The 10,777-nt window shown below is 43.2% G+C and overlaps 4 protein-coding genes across 6 annotated transcripts; 2 read left to right on the top strand and 2 right to left on the bottom strand.

The window, feature by feature from the left end:
- The first annotated feature begins 618 nt into the window (after positions 1 to 618).
- On the top strand, positions 619 to 1,920 carry BCIN_11g04060 (hypothetical protein). Its single transcript, XM_001558489.2, has 4 exons — positions 619 to 854; positions 960 to 1,141; positions 1,191 to 1,307; positions 1,396 to 1,920. The coding sequence occupies exons 1-4, from the start codon at positions 827 to 829 to the stop codon at positions 1,468 to 1,470; spliced, it is 402 nt and encodes a 133-aa protein (XP_001558539.1). The 5' UTR covers positions 619 to 826; the 3' UTR covers positions 1,471 to 1,920.
- A 2,637-nt stretch (positions 1,921 to 4,557) lies between these two features.
- On the bottom strand, positions 4,558 to 7,260 carry BCIN_11g04050 (hypothetical protein). 3 transcript variants are annotated; one of them, XM_024696003.1, is made up of 4 exons: positions 7,216 to 7,260; positions 6,292 to 7,157; positions 6,139 to 6,240; positions 4,558 to 6,058 (listed from the first exon to the last, which is right to left on the bottom strand). In XM_024696003.1, exons 1-3 carry the CDS (start codon positions 7,225 to 7,227, stop codon positions 6,174 to 6,176), a joined length of 945 nt encoding a protein of 314 aa, XP_024551804.1. In that variant the 5' UTR covers positions 7,228 to 7,260; the 3' UTR covers positions 4,558 to 6,058; positions 6,139 to 6,173. The 3 variants fall into 3 exon arrangements, with proteins under 3 accessions (XP_024551804.1, XP_024551803.1, XP_024551805.1); XM_024696001.1 differs by having other exon boundaries at positions 6,178 to 6,240; XM_024696002.1 differs by having other exon boundaries at positions 4,558 to 6,240.
- Positions 7,261 to 7,490: 230 nt separating this feature from the next.
- BCIN_11g04040 (hypothetical protein) lies at positions 7,491 to 9,704 on the bottom strand. Its single transcript, XM_001558491.2, has 2 exons — positions 8,470 to 9,704; positions 7,491 to 8,412 (listed from the first exon to the last, which is right to left on the bottom strand). The coding sequence occupies exons 1-2, from the start codon at positions 9,336 to 9,338 to the stop codon at positions 7,866 to 7,868; spliced, it is 1,416 nt and encodes a 471-aa protein (XP_001558541.1). The 5' UTR covers positions 9,339 to 9,704; the 3' UTR covers positions 7,491 to 7,865.
- A 155-nt stretch (positions 9,705 to 9,859) lies between these two features.
- On the top strand, positions 9,860 to 10,776 carry BCIN_11g04030 (hypothetical protein). Its single transcript, XM_024696000.1, has 2 exons — positions 9,860 to 10,270; positions 10,323 to 10,776. The coding sequence occupies exons 1-2, from the start codon at positions 9,998 to 10,000 to the stop codon at positions 10,761 to 10,763; spliced, it is 714 nt and encodes a 237-aa protein (XP_024551802.1). The 5' UTR covers positions 9,860 to 9,997; the 3' UTR covers positions 10,764 to 10,776.
- The last annotated feature ends 1 nt before the right edge of the window (position 10,777 follows it).

The following is a 10,777-nucleotide window of genomic DNA, read 5'->3' as shown; positions in this document are numbered from 1 at the left end:
CTTGAGCTTGACTAAAAGCTTCGAGAATTGATTATCTTCCGGCATCCGTTTGATGCCCTCCGTGCCCTCTTCTCCTCTTCTCCTCTTCTCCTCTTCTAACAAGCTCTATTGCCCCACCTGGTGCTAAGATAAGTGACTGATAACTTGCATCTTTTTCGCTTCTAGCGGGTAGATCCAGGGCTTTTCAGGGAAGTCCGATCAGGCCACACGTGATGGCTAGAAATGAGGGACATGTTGAGGGAAAATCGAAATGAACCGAATGAGGATGAGGATGGGAAGGAGAAAGGAAAGAGAAGAGAAGAGAAGAGAAGAGAGAGAAAAGAAAGACGACATATATATGTATATATGATTAAAACTTAAACAATAATCAGTTGCATCGTAATTCCAACTTAACAGATTTACCCAAAATACAATATAAATATAAATACAAATTAATATAAATATAAATATAAATATTAACCACAATTGTCATTTTGGGCCTTAATACACTTGAAGGGTCTCCTTCCGCTTAGCGGGCTTCGTGGTCGGTCCCAGACCATAACACCACACCTCTCCCAGCACATCTTCCTTCCTTTCCTCTCCCACAAAACAACAACAATCCATAAATCTTTCAATTTTGATCCATCAGATCTATAGATTAACGCGACGAAAACCTCTCCATAACCCATCAAATCCATTTCATTCAAACAAAGTAAGTAACTATCCGATATCTATGCCCATCTTGCACCGCATATCGCATTGTTGACGCGCCTACCCATCATCTTGCGCCAATGTCTGTGATTCTCTCACACCACGCATTCTTACTAACTAATTTCCATAGGAAACAATGCCTAGTGTCACTAGATCCTCTTCTGGTGAGTGACTTTTTATATTCATTTCTCAGATCCCATTCTTCAGCTATTGGGATATACGGTCGCAAAATCGCGTGAAAATGGAGCTTTACTAACTCGATATTTTAGGCAAGATCCCAGTCAAGCAGCCTGTCTCACCACCTGTCGACGCTCCTAAGCCAAAGAAGGCCGCAAAAGCAAACACCGGAAAGAAGGTTGCCCCAACGAACGGGGTTAAGCCAACCAAAGGGTCTAAGCCAACTGGCGTTCAGAAAAATGCCCCAAAGAAGGAGTCCACAGTTGCTGCCAAGGTATGTCAGATATTGCTATATCTAGGACTATATATTGATTATTCTATAGGTTAAAGCTGCTGTAGAGAAAACTGAAAAGGTCGCCGAGGAAGCTGCAGAGACCGCTGAAGAAAAAGTCGAGGAGACTACTGCTGCTACTGCTGAGAAGCCAGCGCCCAAGGCGAAGGTATGCTATATTTCTACTTTTATATACCTTGATCTTCACCCCAAATCCTTTTCTATTCTCAGTTAGTTAACATATCATTCTTTCCCAGGCTACCGCACCAAAGAAGCCTGCCACCACCACCAAGAAGCCCGTTTCTAAGAAACCCGCCGTCAAGGCGGCCTAAGCAAAAACACCTCTATCAAAAATCAATCGTTTTCCAGGAACACAGATGGAGGTGTCTCTTTCAAGAGCCTTTAAAATATAACAACCCTTTGGATTGAACATAAAATCATTCCTTCTAGTTGATACCCAATATCTTTGTTCTGAGCGAGCGGTACTTTGGAGTGTATATGAATGTGCCCTGGCGTTTCTCAGGCGTTTTCTAGTTTTTGGGACGAAGGTGGTTATGCTATGCTCAATGTTATGACTTGTGGATCTTTTGGAGGGACTGTATCTAGATAGTATCTATGGATGCGTATTTGGGAATAGGGGAATGCTTTTTCGTTATCTTTACTTTTGGAAGAAGAATTGTGACGAGGGAGATTTTGGGAAGACGGAACAGCTTGTTAAATGAACAGAAGATGGATCTAAAGGAATTGTAAATGATTTATATCGAATGATTTGAATGCTAGCAATTGTTCTTGCTTTTAATTCTTGTGATACCGCACTTCAAGATGAAGACCTGCGTCAACCTCTTCATTAGTATGAGTATACATTCAGCTAATAGCAACCAGCATAGCATACTCAGTTTGCTACCCCTTCTTTGCCTCTTCCGTTTTTTACCCGCCAATTTGCTTTCCATATTTTGTCCTCCGAATTCTACGCGTCCTTATTTAGCATTTTCTCATTGCTACTTACTAGCCGAAGACTTCTTATCATCAGCAATGCAATCAGCACTAGGTACTCATTGCTAAGGAATACGAAAACCACCACGATATGTCCTTACTTTTCTCTTCTCTCCCGTGGCCCATTTTCACTCTTGTCCCTCCTTCTTTCTAGCTTTACTCTTCCACCCTTCATACTTTACTACAAGTCTGGAAATACCGAGTCTACCGATCTCGGATATCTGATGATCAGAGTTTCCTCTATTTTCGAGGAGTCTGTCTGCTTTTTTGCTCATACAGCTTCATTCCGTGTGAATCTCTTCTCCTTTCATCATACCCTCACTAGCTCCTATAACTTTGCCGCCTCGTATTCCTCGATCGTGTCTGGTATTGTTTTTTTTTGGCTCTCTTCTCCACTCCATCGTTCCCTATAATGCCATAGGCGTCTTGGTCTTTCAGAAATATCTTTAGGGTATAGTTCAAGTGTGGCATTGCTTTCATTTCTAGCTTCATTATCCTGATTCCCTACTTGAGTCTGTTGGATTTGAGATACATACCTGGAGGCGGAAGATTCTATGGCGGGTTTTCAAGAGGGAGGATGAGTAGGGAGATTTATAGTTGAGCAATAATGTATGAGATGGATATGGTACATATGATAGGCAATGCCTGAGTGAGATGAGCGTGTGATAGACTGAGGGACGGACGGATTGCGTGGTAGGTATATTTAGATTGGGCTGCGGGTTTGCGGGCGAACGTACGCAATATATTTGTTAATGTACGGGGATTAAAGAGAGTTTAGCTCGTGCAACTGTCGTATAATGGAAATGGGAAACTGGAAACGCAGCATCGATCTCAGCGTGCTTCAATACATTTCTCTCTTTGCTTTTTCTCCCTCACTACCTGATTTCTTGTTTCGTTTATTGTGTGGTTAGATGGATGGCTGTGGCTATGGATAGTCGATGGAACTTTGTAGGTCGGCTAGTGGAGATTTGGGATTTGGAAGTTGTGCGTGTGCGTATTTGAGATTGTTTGTGGATAGGAATGGGCTTGTTGTTTTTTCTTGTTGTGGGAATGTTTTGATACTGGGGGTTTATGTGTTTTAATATGTATGGGAATGGGGATTAAGGGGTATCGCTTGGAACTTGGAAGTTTGAGAGCACGATATATAGAGAGAAATGGGGGTGAAGTTGTGGTGTAATTGCTTTGTCTGAGTTGTATTTTTTATATATTTTTTTATTGAAGGGGATAGAGATTTACAGGCGATGGGGAAAAAGAGATGGGCAGTTGGAGGATGAGAAGAGGGGAGGGGGGAATGGAATGAAACGGAACGGATTGTTTGTGTTTGTGTATATTTTTATAAGTTTGTTTTGGATTTAGAAATCAGATACCATGGATGTGCATGTGCATTTGGATCCGTATAGAACGAGAAAAAGAATATCTAGTGTTTATCTGAGTACCTATGTATAGGTTTCTATTTGATTTGGTCGTGTTATATATTGAAAATTGGGGATCTTTAAGTAGGTATATAGGTGAACGGAAACTTGCATCTGCTTCGAACTACGCGGGATTGGAAATTCTATTCATCTAACATATATACATACATACATACATACATACATACATACATACATACATACATATCAAATATATCAAATATATCAAACATATCAAACATCACTCATATTGTCAGATCCATATAGAGCACTTATCACACCCTCAAAAACTAAACACCCCCTCTGAGAAACCCCCCCCCCCCCCCAAAAAAAACTATCATTAGTCCCAAGAATGAGATAAATGTCCGTAATGTATCAACATCAACGTCAACATCAACCACAATCACAACTATACCAAAACACAATTACCTCTATGATCTACCCCTCAACAAACGAATCAACCACTCTTGAATTTCCCTCCCAACCTTCCCAGTACCATATCATATGGTATATATTCACAGCCCTAAACTACAATTCTACAATCCCATAATTCTAGACACAAACCCCTCTCCCCAGAACAAAAAAAAATTCAAGCACAAAAAGATCTAAAGCCATGCACGCACGATCTATATGATCCCAACGTCGTTTAGAGTGCTCACTCCATCTTATTTATCTTTTTCTCATCTATATTTATATGTAAATCTAAGTCTAAATCTGGATACCAGATCTTGGGATTTTTGTTAGAGATTGGTTTGGGTGCAGATGGAGATGGAGATGGTGAATGTTATGGATTGCATTCAGGGGGACGAGAGACAGAACGTGTAGATATGCATTGTACGTGGATATGATCAATGTGGGCGAGATTTGATTAGGTGGGTATGATGTGGTATAACGAGGTCAGAATGAGGATTTGGGGATGATACTGTAGAGTTAGGTTCTAATAGAACTCAGAGTTTTGGCTCACAAAAGGTATACAATGTATGCATATATCGAGCGTAATAGGATTCTTTTCCGTGTATTTCAAAGTAGGATAATGTAGCTTAGCATAAACAGATTTACATCATCATACCACTAGCTAGCCAATATGTAATACAGTAGATAATCTTCAAAATACTTTTCCGTGCCCACTTCATCTCATCCATTAACCTACCTCCTTCCCAAATCCACACCTCCAACTCTCACCAACTGTCCTTCTCCCTCCTTCTCATCACCCTCTGAGTTTACTCCAAAAAACCCACCAACACTCTTCCCGACAACCTCCTTCCAAAATCCCTCCACAACCGCCTTACACTCCTCCCCACTCTGTCCAAAATCTGGAAACGCATTAACCTCCAATAACCAGACCTCTCCATCCGCGTCCACCAAAAAATCAAGTCCAAACGCTTCAAACGCATTTGGCAATGGTTGGAAATGAATACTCATTTCCTTAGCGGCGGCCACAAAGATCTCTGCTGTCAATTTAGAGATTTGGGTTTGAATTTTCTCATGTAGAGCGGCGGGGAAGGGGAGAGAAGAAAGGAGATGCACTGCATTTTTCTTCGAGTCCGAGGTTTGTATACATGTATTTGTGAGATGCGGATTGAGATCTATTTCGCCCGAGGAGGAAGAGGATGAAGACCAAGGAGGAATATATGCTGAGCTAGCGAAGAGGGCTAACATGGATTTATAAACGTAAATATCCAGGGCTCCAGAAGCGAGAACATATGTTCTGATATGGAACTTAGTGTTTTTAGGCGCTGTTGTATCAGCATCTGGGGCGAGGAGAAGTGGTGGATGGATGTATGGCTGTGCGAGGAAATGACGAAGATGGGATGTTTGGATATAATCTTTCTCTTCATTGTCATGACTTTCAACTTCTTCGTCTTCTTCGTCTTCTTCGTCTTCTTCGTCGGAATCAGGTGCATCCTCTTCCCACCCTTCGAAGATGGCAAGGAGTTCTTCGTAAGAGGAAAATAACCTAATACCCTGTCCTCTATCACTCATTCCCGGTTTCAATATCCACCATTCTCTATCTGAGGCGTTACCTCCTTCTTCGTCAACTTTTTCGTTTCGTGCAAAACTTTCTTTCAAGTCCCAGCATTCTACCACAGCATCATCTAAGAACTCGGCGTAATCGACCTCAAAATGCTCTGCGCGCTTGATGTTTGTTTTGAGAATAGATTCAGGGTTCTTAACACACCATATATGGGATGTTTCACTCAAATAGTGTTTACGAATGAGGGCTTTGCGGATAACGTAGGCATTCGTGAGGGAGGTTGTAGGTTTTGATGTTATTTCATCAAAAGGGATTGTTTCATATGATGAGATGTGAAGGTATGGTGATTCTGGAGTTGGAAGGTCGGATGGAGAAGAGAGAAGTGTATACGAAGCTTGAGGAAGCTGTTTTAGAGCCGAAAGAATTAGTGGTTGGACATAGGAATCTTCGTAGTCGATATAGGCGTAGAAATGAGGACTCTTTGACTTGGGCTCTTGAAGGGAGAGATCTGATATTGATGGCATTGGATCCGAAGATGGTCTGGCGAAAGGATTGGTCAGAGGTGCTCGATTAGGTTGGTGTGTTTAAAATGGGTGGGAAGGAACTTGTATTGGTCTAACAATATCTACTGCTCTATTGATATACCATTAATAACTCACAACTTCAACTCTCCTTGTGTCGCTGCAGTAGCATGCATGAAATTTGCCTTTAATGGAGTGACACTATAGCAATGTTAGTCTCATGAGAAGTGATTCATCTAAAATAGAACATACCTTGTGTAACCTTCCTTAACAGCCCAGCCATCATTACCAGGTTCAGCTTCCTCTACACTCTTATAGACATCTGTGAACCTTGGTGCCCATTTGAAATGTTTATGTGTGTGTCCGACAGCCTTCTTGCCCTCTCCATCTCCCTCCCCTTGCTGCCCTTCCTTTTCTCTAATCTTCTCTTCTTCCTCATCGGCATCATCGTCTTTTCCTTCTACTTCCTCAAAACAGCTTCCTTCTCCCCAGTAGTTCTGCAGCATATTCGTCCACAAAATCTTGTTCTTCTCCACTCCCTCTACCAACGGAACATTAACTGTATACAAATCCACACCCTCACCCCAATTGTTGTACAAATACTCGATAATCTTCACTCCAATTCTACTCGCGCCTCCAATAATTTCTGGATCATGGTTTCTCGTGAAAAATGCAAAACTCAATGCAATGGCCTTTCTCTTGCAAACTGCCGCCTCCATCGCCCCTCCAATAGTCCCACTGCTCAAACTGAAAACCGCCGTACTATTCCTTCCATAGTTTGGTCCACTAACAACCAGATCCACTGGTCCTCTATCTTTAAAATAATGATAAAGACCAATTTGTACGCATGATGCAGGTGTGCCATCTACTAATACCCATTCCTCTATATTATCGCTGGAGGGACGAGCATGTGTTGTACCGTCATCTTCGTGAAGGGTGCCGGGTCTGAAATACGTGGGTTTGACGGTTTGACCGACCATGTGCGCTTTGCCTATCCATGAGCGTTGGGTATGGGGAAGGACGACTGAGACTATGTGACCGGCAGCTTGCAGAGTCTGGACGAGCGAGTGGACGTAGGGAGAGGATTTGTTGGAGGGAGGTCCATCATCATTTACTACCTATTATGAATCGTTAATCAGAATACCAATATTTGATACAATCTAGACTTTCACTTACGAGAATATGCATCTTGAATGTGGTTGTCTGAAAAGTTGCTGTATCAAAAAGAGCTGTTGATATTTTGGTGGGATGTGCGGGGGATATTTATCGATATCGGATCTTTTTAGTCAGGGATTTAAAACGCTTCAATACAAGGCTCTTTGAGCTATCAAGTTTCACACTACCGGTATCAGGTACTTAGGTACATATGGCATCATTTACATGGTATACATGGCAATCACAATTGAATCGAATCAAATCACATCACCAAAAGAAACGTTTATTAATATGCTTGATCATCATTTTATCTCGTTAGGTACAGTAGTAGACCAATTCTCGCTATGCCTGAAAACTGAAAACGCCATTGCCTGGTATTTTACAAAAAAGGTGCGCGGGAAGGGGTCCAAATTCTGCTATGTGCGATGGCTTCGAAGAACTCATCAAATCATGCAGGAAAGTCCGTTAAGAAGCAAAAGGCATCAAGTAGGTGATTAAAAGAAATAAACACTGCAGGTTCCTGCAGTCAAAGAAAGCTCATGAGAAGATATCTCGAGAACCTCTGAAAAACTCCCACCCGGTCCGTCCCATGCGTTCACCAACATGCATTCAATCTTCGTTCCAATATCCCTTAAACAAATAAAATTCATAACCAGAATCCTACGAAAATCTTAGTTGCGCGCTCTCTTCACTTCCTCGGTAGGTCTTGAAACAGCTTCTCCATCTCGCTTTCTGGTTGCGCGTTCGAAATTGTTGTCACTTCCAGAGGACTTAGATGGGCTAGAAATGTGGGAGCGGCCACGGCGTGGAGGAGTTACTGGCGAATCGACAACATCGTATCTCTTTGTAGCACGTGTAGCTCTCTTGATAGTTGGTGAAGATGATGGTCCAAATCTTGGTGCGTCCGGAGTCATAAGACCTTGATTGTGAGATGGAGTGCGTAGTTCAGCATCACTCTCTGTCGCATCGGTATCAAACTTCTCCTCGATATCAGTCAAAGCTTCCTCCTCGTCCTCGGTGGTGACTTGAACTTGTGGAATAGCGGGAGCTCTGCGATTGTTGGTGAATAATTGGCGTCTGCATGAACGTGTAACAGGTCCATTAAATTCGCCTGCAAAACTTTGATCGAGAATCATGACTTCAGCACGACCTGCACCTCGAGTTGGACTATGACTTGCGGAGGCGTTTGAGTTCTTTTTGAAAATGAGTTTACCACGGCTGTAGTAGTAGTTAATAAATTACACTCTTAGATCGGCTGAAAATGATGCGACTTACAAATTAGAAACATGTCCATCCTCGCGACCCATAAGCTGCTCCATAGTTTGATCCTCCTCTCCTGGAACGTGGATCAACTTGGGTTTGCGGCTTCTGCCTCTAGTATTGTGTGGAGGGCTACTACCAAGGAATGGATTATCGGCATGGCTGTCAACCTCTGGAATGCGGTCCTCAGAGTCGGTGAATATGGCAATTGGTTCATCTGCAGATGAGCTTCCAAAGTCAAAGTTGTCGTATCTCTTGCGATTTTTCTTAGGCTTTGGCATGGCATCCGCAGAATTGTCGGCATGGATCGAGGTAAAAAGAGTACGCGAAACCGCATTGATTCCTTGCTTCAATTCCTCCGTTTGTTTAGGATGGCGTGGAGTTTTAGAAGGCGTTGGTAGCATACCGTCGCCGCGAACCATTGCACCAGGTCGTTGATGGTTGTCCATTTTCTGCTCTTTTTTCTTATCCCTGGGAGTGAGACCGAGAGCTGTAGCTGCGGATGATGTGCTGCCGATATTTAATGAGCCAGAAACTTGTCGGCCGGCAATTGTGGTAGACGATTTAGGTGCGCGTCGTTTAGTCGCAATTTGAGGAGATTTAGGCGGCGATGAGTGAATGTGTTGAGGGGTACCAGAGAAGACAACTTTTCTAGCGACTCGAGGTGTTGATTGCGGAGTAGAAAGATTGTTGCGAATATTGTGTTTAATGGATGGAGGTGGTGGAGTGACCGCGTTGCGAATTGCCCTCGAAGCTACTCGACTTGATTTTCTGGGCGAATACGGCTCGTAGTTATCATCGTAGCCGAATCGTGGTGTTGATGGAGTTTTGAGGGAAGTAGAAGGTGGTGGTGGTGTACTTGGCCTCATAGTAGAGGAAGCCATCTTCGCAAACAAAAAAAGACCCTTCAAGGTTGGTCGGCAAGGTGAGGTCGTTCAGTCCAATGCTCAAAATCTACTCCAAACCGTGTTCTTGGAGAAAGGTGAAATGGATCTGCAACTGAGAGTATGTGTATTGATTCGTTAAAAGCGACGATGTAAATAAAGCAGCTGTTGGTACGGTAGTGGTTGTCTTTCTTGCTTGTTGATGTGGCACAGAAAATGTCTGAATTTTGTGAAATCACGACGATGACGCTGAAATGCTAAGCAAAGGAATCAAAGTGCTCCTGTATAAATGAGAATATTGCATAAATGAAGGAATTAGACAAGAATAAGGTCGAAGGGATGGTAATATTTGTCTTGTTTACTGTCTTGACCAGAAAACCAGGAGGTTGAAAGAAAGATTCCCAGCCATGTTGATTTCCTTAGGCGTTCATTAGTGCCCTCAACGCTCGGACGATTTCTGTTAGATTGATGAATGACAGCGAATATTTGGACCAAATGGACGTGAATCTGTGAATTTACGTGACTTTACGCGTCAAAACATCTTCTTTGGGGGCCTTGCAAAGAATTCTAGAAACATTCAAAGTCACATTCTTCCTTACTGACCCACTGCTACCGACACTGACCCTGTCCTTGTCCTTGCCCCTACCTCTTGCTCCATTATGGCTACCCCAGATATTGGCAAGCTAGACCTTTCAGACTCTGACAATGATGACCTTTTTGCATCCCCCTCCAAGCCCTCAAAGGCAGATATCAAGGCTCTGAACAAGAGTACAGAAGGCAATGCGCCGGCGCAAAGAAGTGGGGGGTCAAAATATGATGCTGAGACGGCCAGAGAAGCGGCTCTACAAAAGGAACTAGAAGGCGTTCGCAATATCAATGAACTTATAGAAGGAGTACTGGGCAGTCTGGATCTTGCGAAGGGAAATATGGATGTAAGGAGCATTGTATGATAGGGATCGGATAATAGCTAAAAAATTATTTCAGACAGTCTCACAAACGGTCACATCAGCTTCAACGCTGCTTAACATATGGATTCGTATACTATCACAAACGGAACATAATCAAAGGTTAATCTTGAATCCAAATTGGCGGGGCGCAAGCCAGGATATTGCGGATATGGAGAGCGAGCAGGTATTGAAAGCTCAAGCTGCTGAACGTCGGGCTGCGGAGGAAGAGCGAAGAAGAGAGGCTGCCAAGCAAAGGGCGGAGGATGAAGAGAGGCAAAGACAAGCTGGCACAACATCTCGTGGGACCCGAGGAGGAAGAGGCAGAGCCAGAGGAGGAGTATTAAGACCTGGAAGTGTTAGCTCGTCAGGATATGGTCGTGGAAGCTCGACCGGCTCAAGCACAGGAACTGGCACGAGCAGAGGTGGATCAGGCATTGGACGAGGTATTCCACGAGGCAGAGCACGAGGAGTACGATGAATCATTTAAATCAT

This window comes from Botrytis cinerea, chromosome 11 (assembly GCF_000143535.2).
Source record: "Botrytis cinerea B05.10 chromosome 11, complete sequence".
Classification (NCBI taxonomy): Eukaryota; Fungi; Ascomycota; class Leotiomycetes; order Helotiales; family Sclerotiniaceae; genus Botrytis; species Botrytis cinerea.
The sequence above is the reverse complement of the archived record's forward strand: the minus strand, read 5'-3'. Positions and strand labels throughout refer to the sequence as shown.